At 37.2% G+C, this 12,266-nt stretch overlaps 1 protein-coding gene across 1 annotated transcript; it reads left to right on the plus strand.

The window, feature by feature from the left end:
* Nucleotides 1-956: 956 nt before the first annotated feature.
* rnf128a (ring finger protein 128a) lies at nucleotides 957-11,809 on the plus strand. Its single transcript, XM_039659372.2, has 7 exons — nucleotides 957-1,553; nucleotides 2,458-2,702; nucleotides 6,298-6,369; nucleotides 7,446-7,528; nucleotides 7,638-7,734; nucleotides 10,089-10,260; nucleotides 11,083-11,809. Exons 1-7 carry the CDS (start codon nucleotides 1,130-1,132, stop codon nucleotides 11,172-11,174), a joined length of 1,185 nt encoding a protein of 394 aa, XP_039515306.2. The 5' UTR covers nucleotides 957-1,129; the 3' UTR covers nucleotides 11,175-11,809.
* Nucleotides 11,810-12,266: the final 457 nt, after the last annotated feature.

Consider the following 12,266-nt stretch of genomic DNA (forward strand, 5'->3'; position numbering starts at 1 on the left):
AACCTGCATGACTTTCTTCAGTGGGTCACAAAAGTACAAGTTCTGAAGAATGTTCATAATTTTACCAGCACCATGAAAGTGAAAACAAGGGCTTTCAAGTTCCAAAAATGACACACAAACACAAAATCATACCATGAATCATGAATCAGCAAAACAACGTCAACAAAAGCATAAAAAGTAGTCTATATAAGACATACTGTATTTCATGTTTTACCTGCCTTTACAATCTAGCTTGACACGTGGTCTCTATTCACTTTGCACAACATTCTCCAATAAATAACTCCTATAACAAGTTATTCAGCCTTCAACAGACTATGAGGATGAGTAAATGATGACAGATTGTTATTTGTGGGGGGTGACGTATCCCTTTCAGTTGCAGACACACGCTTTCAACTTGGAATGTGCTTTTTATATTACCAATCATGAACTTGAGTTAAGTGTAAACTGGGTTAAATCTCGATTATTAGTTTTAAAATCATTGTATTCAAATCTCAAACCACTGTAAATTTTTCTGCGACTAATTTAAGCAAAAAAATAAATAAATAAATAAAAATTCCGCATTTTGGGTTCAGTTTAACATCTGCTGTGTCCAAAATTTTTACATAGCCAGAACAATGTAAAAAATATGTTTTTTTAAGTTTTCTTTACAATTTATTTGCATCAAAAAATGAAAAAAAAAAATGAAATCTCTACTTGTTTTCAAGTCAAATTAAAAAGAAGAAGACTTTAAATGATTGGAGTACAATTAAAATGGATACTTTTTGCTTTCACTCAAGTATTTTTTAAGTGAATAATTTTTTTGACATAGTATTTGTACTTTACCTAAGGGAGGCTACAATTTCTCAATATTTTTATAGCCCTATCCTTGAACGAACCATAATGTATTGCAAAATATGATTAAAGAAAAAACAGCGTGTGTGGCTTTAAGAGAAAGGTGGGTGTGGCTTCAGGCGCAGTGACCTCAGCGAGGTAGAGTTTCTATTCAGTTGCGTTACCAAAACACCTGCGAGTGCTCAATAGGGAGCTATCAATTACGTTATTTTGCCGAAGCATTTTTAACTTGTTTTAAAACCAAGTTTGTGCTTTGAATTGTACTATTAAAAGTAGCGGCAGGGTTGGTTTGCCGAATATGGGGCCTCTTGCGAGTCGGGATGTGTTTTCGTGGCTACTGGTGGCCTCGGTTCTCCAGGTGTCGAGTGTGCGCTTGGCGCAGGCCAGTTACCTGTGCACGGCATTCCTGAACATTTCCTACACCCCTCCTGAAACGAACCGAACCACCTGGTATTACGAAGAAATGGGACTCTATGGGCAAGACTCACCCAAAGCTTCTGTCTTGGGGAATGTGTATTTAGCCGATCCGATCTATGGATGTGACGAGAACACCGTTTATAGACGACCGAACGATTCCAGTGGCTGGATCGCCTTAATCCAACGCGGAAGCGGTTGCACTTTCAGCGATAAAATTAACGTCGCAGCAATGAAGGGAGCTGCTGCTGCTATCATTTTCAACGACTTCGGGGCAGAAAATCGGGTCATTCAGATGTCCCACCCAGGTAAATTATGTGACTCAACGGGCTTACCACAGATGGGCTGCTGAACTTTTTAGACGGTCCTGTAACTTATAGGTTTTAGTCTGTGTATGCAAGTGTACCTTTGTCTATTTATTCTGATCAATTCTGGTCTCTATTGGGTGCCAGTTGTACTCTAACCCGGGAGATGTGTTGTGTAAGTTGTGTAAACTTGACGGTTGATACAGAGATCATGTCCGCACCTCCTCAACGCGGAAGAGCGCACGCTCTGCTCTCACCTGTCAAGGATATAAAAAAGAAACTGGACTAGACCCGCGATTTACATCTGTTTTTTTTAAGCAAAAACCCACTCAATGATTATCAGGAGAAATTCACTGCGGATGACGACTCAATTTTTATTTGACCTACGTGTTTATGACATTATGTCATGCCATAAAAAGTAAGGGTGCGTGTATACGTACATTTTCGGTGTCCTTATTTAGTATCATGAAGATAATATTATCACGTTAGTTGTTTTTTATAAAAGATGTAAGTTAGGCCTACATGTTGAAAATTTGTTTTAATTCTTTTAGAACATTTCACAATAAATAACTTTTAAATATAGCGTTTATTTAATCAGTTAACGTTTATTTCAAGTCACAAAACTGCATGTGTGAACCGTCATCACTGTGTGATTTCTGACGCCCACAGGACCATAGCTGGAATTTTTTTAAACTATAATAATCCTGGTAGATTGTTTAATTTTTTAAAAGTCATGAGAATTCGGATCTCACATCTCTCGCGAAACAAACTCTTGTTTTGACCACTTTTTTATACAAGTGTGTCAAAATGCATGGTGGGAGGTTGTTAAGCGCAACGGTTTGTGTTTTGTTTTGCGCGTGCGTATTGCTGGTGTTTTCAGTCTCGTCTCTTTTGTGTGTGTTTCTAGGCACGAGCATCGTTGCAGTAATGATTGGCAACTACCGTGGGATGGAACTGGTCCAGCTGCTAGCCAAGGGCGTGCCCGTTTCCATAGCGATAGAGGTCGGGAAGCAGCACGGTCCCTGGATGAGTCACTATTCAGTGTTTTTTGTCTCCATCTCCTTCTTCATCGTCACCGCGGCGACTGTTGGATACTTCATCTTTTACTCCGCGCGGAGACTGACCGGCCTCAGACAGCAGAACCGCAAACAGGTACAGCACAAGATTTGCGTGGATGGCTGCTGAGTTGATGAGCAGTGAACGTTAATCGTGCTAATATGCGTTAATCCTACGTTTCGTCCCAAAACACTTTCACAGAGTAAATAAAACTTGATTAAAGTACATCTTAATAAGACACAGATAATACCTCGAAATGAATAAATAATAACGGGTAAACGCTATTAAATAGCTAATAAATGCCATTTGATGGAGATCCTATTATACATTTTGCACTCTTAACTCGGGTTCGAGCCTCCTCCAAGGACAGCAAGCCAAGTTAGTTTACTATTAAACACGGGCAGGCGGACAGGTGAAATAAAGTTTTGCACTTTAAGATCATTTCATTGGCTTTGTACACACTGCATAGTTTGGTAACCAAAGAGTGATAACCTTATCTATATGCCAAGTGAACCTCTTTAAATGCAAAAGGAAAACTACACTGGAACTGACCACTAGGGTTTTTGGATTACATTTTATTTGCTTTCGTTTCATATCACTTTATATAGCGTTTAGTCAGCCTCAAATTTCTTGGCATGTTTGACAAGAAAAGAAAAGGAGGTCTATATTTAATGTGGGGTCAAAGTTACTCACAGAGGCTTTGATGATGTACGCTTTTAAAGCCAGTCCTTCCACCAGAGCTGCTTGCAACCATTTTGTGGTCTGGCTAATTCAAATTTGACCAATCATGTACTTGAACTTGAGCTTGTTATTAAATAAAGATGGAAAAATGCACTCTTTAGTTATACAGTATCTCATTTATTATTAATACCACCAGATCCACACTTCTTTTTTTAAATAACATCATGACAATTGTGATCCTGTTTATCAAAAATGCCATCTTTGATATTTCCATTAGTCACCATCTTTATCATTACAGGTGTTATTCACAGCAATAACAACAATAGACAGTCATTGACTTGTTACTAAATATAGATGTCAAATCCAAAGTACTGACTCTGTGATCCAGTTATGATTCTATGATACAACATTTGTTCTAAACATCACAAATGTGTAGTTTTGCACTGTGCACTTCATGATTGCTTGTAAATTTTTCTGGTGTAACTATCTTTTTACTGGTTGGTCTGGTTTTCAGTACTGGGTTCTGAGATCATCATCATCTTTTTTTAAACTTTAATGTCATCACTGTATGTGTATGAGTTTGGTTCAATGATGGCATTAGGACTAACTTTAGTATCAAGGGAATGTTTGATCTTGGATAAAGTTTAACTAAAACCACAATCCGTCAGGGATTAACACACACACACACACAGATGGACGAAATGTTTTCAGTTTGCTACTGTTGAAATGACACTGGGAATTTTTTTTTCAAAAAATCTTGTTTGCAGAGAGGGGAATGCCATAAATGTAAGCTCACTAAAACTAAAAGGCATTACTGTGCTCCAAAAGTACCTTTTCCAGTTGTTTGGTATTTTGCTTGAGGTAAAACAGGAAGAAAAGAATGAAAGTAAATTGTAAAGTAAAAGTCTTTGTTTAGCAGGCCAAGATCCCATTCTAACCTGTATAATCCCATATCTCGGCAACGACCTGAGTATACAGGTTTATTCTTTATAACATAAGGAAAATCAGACCCTTTCTGTCTGATGCTGTTGATTTTTTTTTTTGTCATAGTCAAAACAAATTTTCATACTACTTTTGTGATGCATCAGCGCTTCTTTCAGAACACATTTTTAATCATTCAAACATAGCCGTCGTCACTTAGGTGCATGAACAGCACAGATTTTATGGTTCTGTCGACAATCTCCATTTACTGTCGCTGAGCGGACAGTCAGGGCTAAGTCACTTAGCATGTGGGTAGCATAAGCTTCTGCAGATGATCTAGAACAAACCAGTCAACCAGCGAAGGTCCATTTCACATCCCTCTTTGTGTCACTCCAGTGGTTAGTTTATATAGGGGATATAGATTTCAAGGCTTTGACGTTGGCCATCTGGACTGTCATTGGATGTGCACACTATAAGGGTATGTTCCCTCCTCCCACCATTTACAGCCAGTAAATGTAAAGAAACTGGTGTTTCCTCCACCACAAGGTACAAAGGTGCTTTCCAGAACCCTCTCTCTCTTTTCCATTACGGGCTGCCAACCTCCACCTGATCTTTACGGCTTTCAAGAAATGGCTGAAGACATGCCTCTTCTGCGATTTATTTAACTAACAACCATAAACAAAGGCAATTCCTGTAATAGCTCCTTTTATAATGTAGTTTAAAGAGTGATGGTGTGTAGTTTTTTTCTAGAGTAATAATAACCAGATTTACCAGATTTGAATTGACTTTTTTGGGGGTTTGTGTGAGCAATAAAAATTACTTCCTTCTTTGTACTGACTTAGAATTCACACACTGTCACAATGGGTCTTATTCATGGAATTTTAAAAATGTCGGATACATATTCACTCTGACTCATTTGTCTTCAAATAACACATGGTTGAGATCAGGTCAATGAAAAATCAGAAAGAGCTCCAAGAAACCCATTTTTTTTAGGTTTGTAAGGTGTTCAAAAAGGGTAGACTGATTTACTTTTTGCCGCTGGAAAACAGTCAGTTTTATAAAAGTTAACAGACATCAAATTGTTGCTGAGACTGTTGAATAGACAGATTGTTTGTATTTTTTGTTGTCTCTATTATCTGTTGGCCATTATTATGTTCATTTCCTCAATAGGAATTGTATGTGGTCTTGCAGGAATATACATTTATACTGTTAGCAGCACTAGAGTTTAACATGTCGATTCCTTTTTCAAACTGGTAGAGGATTCATGTTACAATGAACACAATTCACACAGCACACATTTCACTGTCTCACAGTAGAAAGCCAACACACAGGGTTGAGAAAGATCATTGTTGTTTAGTCAATGAACACAAACTCCAGAGTTTTATGCCAGCATCTCTAGGGTGAGTTATTCTAGTTCTGCAGGCATGTCAATGTCTGTTATTTTAACTATTCCCTAAATGTGTTTGGTCGTACACAACTTAATAATATGTGTCTAGAAGAATGCAATTGAAATTACAGAAATGAACATTTGTTGGTATTCTCATAAAAGAAAAAGTTGGCAATCCACAGCTCCATTATAGAAATATTACACGTTCTCACCAAAGTAATGAGAACATACGATAAATATATTTTCTATTTATAAAGCTGGTGTGCCAACTTTTTCCTTTTTCTGTCTGGGATGTGAAAGTGTGTTCAGCTAGAAGTTCTTTTTTGGTTATCTAGGGTAATGCATTGCCATTCATACATTTTTAAGTCTTTCTCAAGTGTCCACATTCTTGTTGAGGCCACTAGGTATGAATCAGCAGAGTAAATGAGTCGGCAGTAGTTCTCTCGCTGAAGGTTGAGTTGTTGTTTTTTCTATACTAAATGTAATGTTCCATTTTTACATATTTACTTAATAATCCTCATCTGAAGTTCCTTTATTGTATTTGTAGGTGGTTGTGTAGCCGAGTAAACAAAACTAACTAATTAAGCAAACGAGTACTCATGTTCCAGTTTAACAACGTTCATACACTTCCTGAAAAACCAGTAAGACCAGCCCAAAAACACAGAAACACATTTCAAGCCATGTTTGTCTGTTCTTTTTCAGAAAAAGCTGAAAGCTGAAGCAAAAAAGGCCATTGGCCAGCTGCAGGTCCGCACACTGAGACAAGGGGATCAGGTACATTTAAGCACCATACATGCTTCTATTTGTATTTATGCGTTTACTTTATTTATCTATTGCCTTTTGTATGAATGTAGAATTTATTTTTTTAAAAACATTTTAGGTCTGTATTTGTAGGCAAGAGTTTAGTTTAGTTGTTTATTTAAAAGGAACCAAAATACATGAAATGGCATTTACATTTTTCTGGGGGAGGACCCACCCACTTTTTTTTCCCCCGATGCCCATGCATGTAAGTGCTTGTGGGTTTATCCTTTTTTTTTTTTCCATGTTGTGGATGGCACATTTTTTGGCAATGTGTAACAGGAGTGTACTTGTTACAGCACTTTTGGACACTTCGGGCTATTTCACACTGTGCTTAACCCTGGGCGATTGACGTTCTAACCCCAGCTTTTAACCTCGAATAAAGTAATGTTTCACACTTGTAATCTAGAAGTGGGGTTAGCGCTGCTTTTTACCTGGGGATAGCAAATGCCTCATACTCACAGGCTTTGAACAGTCATGGAAACACTGAGTGTTGAATAAACAGACATTATAGCGTGATAGAAGAAGAAGTGAAGAAGACACCATTTCATTCTTAACTTTATAGTTCCAAAAGTCTGTTCTGGGTAAACTTGATAGTACAGTCGGCTATATATACTATAAAGATGTTTTACATTATGTAAAACATATCGGGTGTTATGTTTGTCCATTTGAAAATACGCAAATAAGGATGTTAACCTGGGGTGAAACGTCATCTTATGAATAGATTAGTTGGTAAGCCCAGATAAAGTGTGAACAATGTGTAATGTGATGCAAGATAACCCAGGATTCCATTTACCTAGGGATTCTAATGACCCAGGGTTAACTAGTTCAAGTGTGAAAATTGAGTCAAAAGCCAAAATATAGCATAAAAACAATGTGTGTTTTTTTACACTATTACACAGTTAATTTGCATGAAAGATAAATGATTCAATGTAATGGCTTATTATGAATAAGATAAGTTATTAATTGCAGATAAACGAAGAAGTGGATGACACATCAGTGTGAATGATGTTTTGATGATTTATGCATGTGTGTATATCTATGTTTCACAGGAGACTGGCCCCGATGCTGATACCTGTGCAGTTTGTATTGACTTGTACAAACCAGGAGATGTACTGTCAGTTCTCACATGCAAGTATGTCTCTCTGTCTTTCACTCCATTCCATCTCCATCAATCACTGATGTTTATTACTTTTTTTCCCTGCCCTTTCAGTTCTAATGTGTGCACAATGTGTGTTTTGCAGTCATTTCTTCCATAGATCTTGCATAGAGCCGTGGCTGCTAGAGCACAGAACCTGCCCAATGTGCAAATGTGACATTCTTAAAGCCCTTGGAGTTGAGGTGAGTTTTCACACTAGGACTGTTTGTCGCCCCAGACATAGATTCAAAAGTACATTTATGAATTAATTAACTTTTTTCAACCGCCCTTATCAAATTTAATATTTTTACCTACCTTCTTTCAAAGAGGCACCTCAGTAGGTAGGATGTTGTGTAAACAACGTGCCTTGATGCTTTCCGGATGCTGCCTGATAAGAATTTTTCAGATTACAGACACAGGGCCCTATTTTAATGATCTAAAGCGCAAGTGTCAAGCGCAACTAACTTTGTGGGCGGATCACGGCGCTGTAGCTATTTAACCGGCGGGATGAATGACTCCTGCGCTCGACGCAAATCTGAATTAGCTTAATTATTCATAGGTGTGGTTTGGGCGTAATGGGAAACAAACCAATAAGAGCACCATATCACATTGCCTTTAAGAGCATAATGAGTTGCGCTTGTTCTATTTACCAGACGCGCTTCAGAATCGGTTCACAGCCGAAGAGATCGATGTTCTCGTCAAAGCCGTAAAAAAAGAGAAGTGCCATTGGGGATGGGACTAACCCACCCAAATTGCAAAATACGAATGACACATGCGTCGGTGTACAAAGTCAATTGCGCTGGGTGCAAGATAGGGCCCATAGTCTTATTGTTAACACAGTAAAACAAAGAAGATAAAAGCTGAACAAAAGCAAACAAACCAGAACTCTATTTCCTCTCAGTTCAGTTTAAAGCTCTACCATGACAATCCAAATGTCCTGTTGTTTATCATGCTGAGGTGTTAGCAACTTATCTGGTGATGGAAAACATAGCATTACTAAGCATTATTTAAAAAGGAAAAGAAGACGACAATGCCAAATTCTTTCTGTGCCTCGGGGTAGGAGGGCGAGAGGAACAGATGTCCAAAAGCTCTGGTATTATTCCTGTTCAGTGTGAGACAGCTCATGTGTTTAAAGCAGTTATTTCTGAGTCATGCAGAGTCACAGGGAGCAGCGTTACATTGCTGTTTGTGTTGGCTAACGTTGATTGCTCCTGGGAGAGAAATTGTTCTTTGGTCTTTGGTCATCTTCGTAATTTGAAATCTTTTATTGTGGCAATGAGTGAAGATGGAAAGAGATCCATCAGCAGTGACACACCTCAGCTCAAAGTTTATTTGTCACATGGTCGAGTGAGACTATAAAACGCTTTTTTTTTCTCAAGGCTTTACAGCGAAAATACAGTAAAATCAGTCATTTAGTAAAATATTGCAATTTTTAAGCTGAATTTCCAGCATCATTACTCCAGTCTTCAGTGTCACATGATCCTTCAGAAATCATTCTAATATCATGATTTGGTGCTAGGGAAACATTTCTTATTCTTATTTTTTACATTATCAGCAATGTTGAAAATACTTGTGCTGGTTTTTCCCAGAATTCTTTGATAAATGGAAACTATTAAATGGGTGGATATTGTAGTAATCATAATATACATGTACACATTCCATACAGATATGCAAGTAATATACCGATACATTATTAAAACATTATTACATTATTTGTTTATTTATTTATTTTTTTTAATTATAGATTATAATCACTAGGTGTCACTAGGCTATGGTGGTATTTGGCTTTCTGCAGCAAGCACCATATCTGGGATGCTTTTTTTTCCTGGCCTTAGCCCTGCTCACCTTGGTGAATCTTGACAGATTGGGCTGCATACCTGCGGTGTTACATTCTGTTGCTTGTACTATCCTCTGTAAGTCTCTTTGATTCTGCTCCTATTCCAGGCAGAAGTACAGCCTGACAGAATGCTTTCGATGGAGTACATGTTTTCCCATCCTTAATTTCCAGAAGCAGTAATAGGTCCAGTGTTCTGTTTCCTCAAGTTCAATACTTTGCAATAGTCTTTTCTTCCTTATTATAATGTTTATAAAAATCTGGAGAATATCACACTGTGTTTGTTGCACCTTGGGAGCTCAAAAACAGCATAACTGTAGTGTAAGGGGTGTTAACTTACGTAGCGTTAGTAAGTAACTGCACAGTGCACATGATGTGTTCTCCTCTTGAACATCCTGTCATGTGCCTTGATTACAGTAACCAGATGGTTGATGGATCCTCTGTCACTTGTTATTACAAAAACTGCTCTCACTGAAACTGGACTGCTGCTTAGTCATCATGCTTCGCATGTACAGAAAGCTGGAGGATTAGTTCTGTTTGCTCTTCTCTCTTTGGCAGCCTGGTTTTATTCTTTAGCCCTTCAAGTCTGGAGAAGTCCATCATTTTAGGGAATTTGCCATAAAATCTAGTTTTCAATTTTAAACATTCAGTCAGTGCACACTAAAAAAATATTTGGCCAGATATTTTCTGACATGTATTTTTTTGATCTTCTGTCTCTTGTAGTTGGATGTAGAGGAGCAGCCACATATTGCAGTGCCTGATTTCAGATCCTTTTCTACCTCTGAGGACCTGCAGAGCGAGACCGCATCACACACACACAGTGAGACTGCATCCTCTGGATATGCATCCATGCATGGAATCGAGCACCTAGGTCCTGCTGAAGGCACACAAAATGGTATGAAAAAACATGCAAACAAACACATTACTCGCGTCATGTAGAAACGCACAGCTTACTGTGATTTTTACTAATTAATTTTCAAATACTGCATATCTGTGCTGAATGTCACACATTAATATATATATAATATATGCAGCTTTTTGTGTTTTCTATTGAAAACCCACCAATAACCATGATGTACTTATTTAATTGGTGTTGGTGACAAATGTATAGTTACATGTAAATATGTTTGTGCATAATTACTAAAATTGCTATCCATACAGAAGGCAGTAATGGCACTGGCATAGAAATACTCATAATTCTGCTTTGCTGAAAATAGCTTGCACACTGATTTCACTGTACTGTACATTTAAATGTTTTAAATGATTAGTTCTTGTTTTTGAATGATAACATTCACTTTTAAATGAATGCTGTACTGATTTCTACTGGTGAAATTAGGCAAGCTGCCACAAATAATGCAGTTTGCTTGATTTTGTGTTTAATTCTGCAATCCTCAAAATGGATCCTGTTTTTTATACTCTTTAATATACTAACTATTTTTGATTAAATCTATGTCTAGTAATTTATGTCCAAATAATATATATGATAGTTTGATGCTCCTCTGTATTTGCTGATTTGATGAAGTTGTCCACAGCGAACCTTAAAGCTGAAGTTTGTAATGTTGAAAATAAATTTGGAGAAGGTTGTTATTGTTTTTTTTGTGTTTTTTTTTTACGCTAATGGAGAAAATGATTGGGGAAAAAAGATGCTTTTAAAAACAAGGTAATAGGTCAGTTTTTGGTCTTTTGGTCTGAGTGGTTTGTTGTGATTGGTTTGCAGATGTGCAAGAGGAGCAGTCGGTCGCGTCACCTCAGTATGAAAATCTTGCCTTTGAGGGCGACGTTCACGGCCAGAGTGAAGTCAGGACCTGAGCATCATCAACAAACACTGATACAATGTACACATACAGATAAATGAAGGGTTTTGATTTGAGGACTTTTATTGAAGCACTGCTGAGCCCTATTCTGATTAGTTTCTGACTAAGTGCCTACAAATTCTCTTTCTCTCTCTCTCTCTCTCTCTCGGGTCTGTCGGAGGTCACGTTTTAATTGTCTGTGGTTAATTCAGGATATGATTTCTAATTCAGGTTTGATTCCCACTGTGGTTGTGTCAGGATTTGAGACTCACGGCCTTCCATAGGGTCATGATGTCAGAGCAGCTGTGGAGACATACAGAGAGCAACAAGAGTGCTCCACCTGCTGTACATCAGTGGACTTAATGCATACTGTACTTTTGCCCTTTTTTCCCGTGGCTTATTAAAATATATTGTTCCAGTTTTTATGGAAATGTTTAAATTCAGAAATATTGTGCCTTACACACACTTATGTAAGTCTGCAAATGTACATTACTCTTTGCATAGACCTAATGGGGCTGGTTTTAAAATATCTGGATTAAGTTCTCCTGATTTTAATATTTAAATAAGAGATGGAAATATTTCTTTATTCTTTCAGATGAATTGTACTGACATTAAAATTAACTTTGTAAATAAAATATTTTATGAAATTTACTGTTTATTATTCAGTGTTTTTTTCATTTTCATATTCAGTGTTTTTCCATTTCACAACTCAGTTCCTGTTATTGAATCCAAAACAATTCACACAAATCAGAGTGGGTCAAATAAATCTGAATCACTTACTGAGCTGAAAATTACTTTTGTCATATAAGAAAAACACCAAGAATTAGGGTTTTATATGAGACTTTAATCCGTGCAATTCATGGCCGTTCTACTTTGTATGACAATGGTTGGTTGAAGATCACACAAGTTGTAATCAGTGGTGTTCGATAAAATGTTTGGCATGGCAATATTTTATTTGTTTAGGCTTTTTTAAATTCAATATATAGTTAAAGCCAATTACCAATTATTGAACATGTTAACTTTTAAATAAACTAAACACACCTTTTGCAAGAATCTTTTTATTCTTATTTTTTCAAAAGTATTTATTATCGTTATTGGAATCCAATCG

Source organism: Pimephales promelas, chromosome 4, assembly GCF_988280905.1.
Source record: "Pimephales promelas chromosome 4, fPimPro1.hap1.1, whole genome shotgun sequence".
NCBI lineage: Eukaryota > Metazoa > Chordata > Actinopteri > Cypriniformes > Leuciscidae > Pimephales > Pimephales promelas.

Bases quoted from the DNA above. Each gene is read 5' to 3' on its own strand.
- rnf128a (XM_039659372.2), top strand. From the start codon at position 1,130: ATGGGGCCTCTTGCGAGTCGGGATGTGTTTTCGTGGCTACTGGTGGCC. The intron at 7,735-10,088 runs GTGAGTTTTCAC...TGTCTCTTGTAG, and splicing joins TTAAAGCCCTTGGAGTTGAG to TTGGATGTAGAGGAGCAGCC. The intron at 10,261-11,082 runs GTATGAAAAAAC...ATTGGTTTGCAG, and splicing joins TGCTGAAGGCACACAAAATG to ATGTGCAAGAGGAGCAGTCG.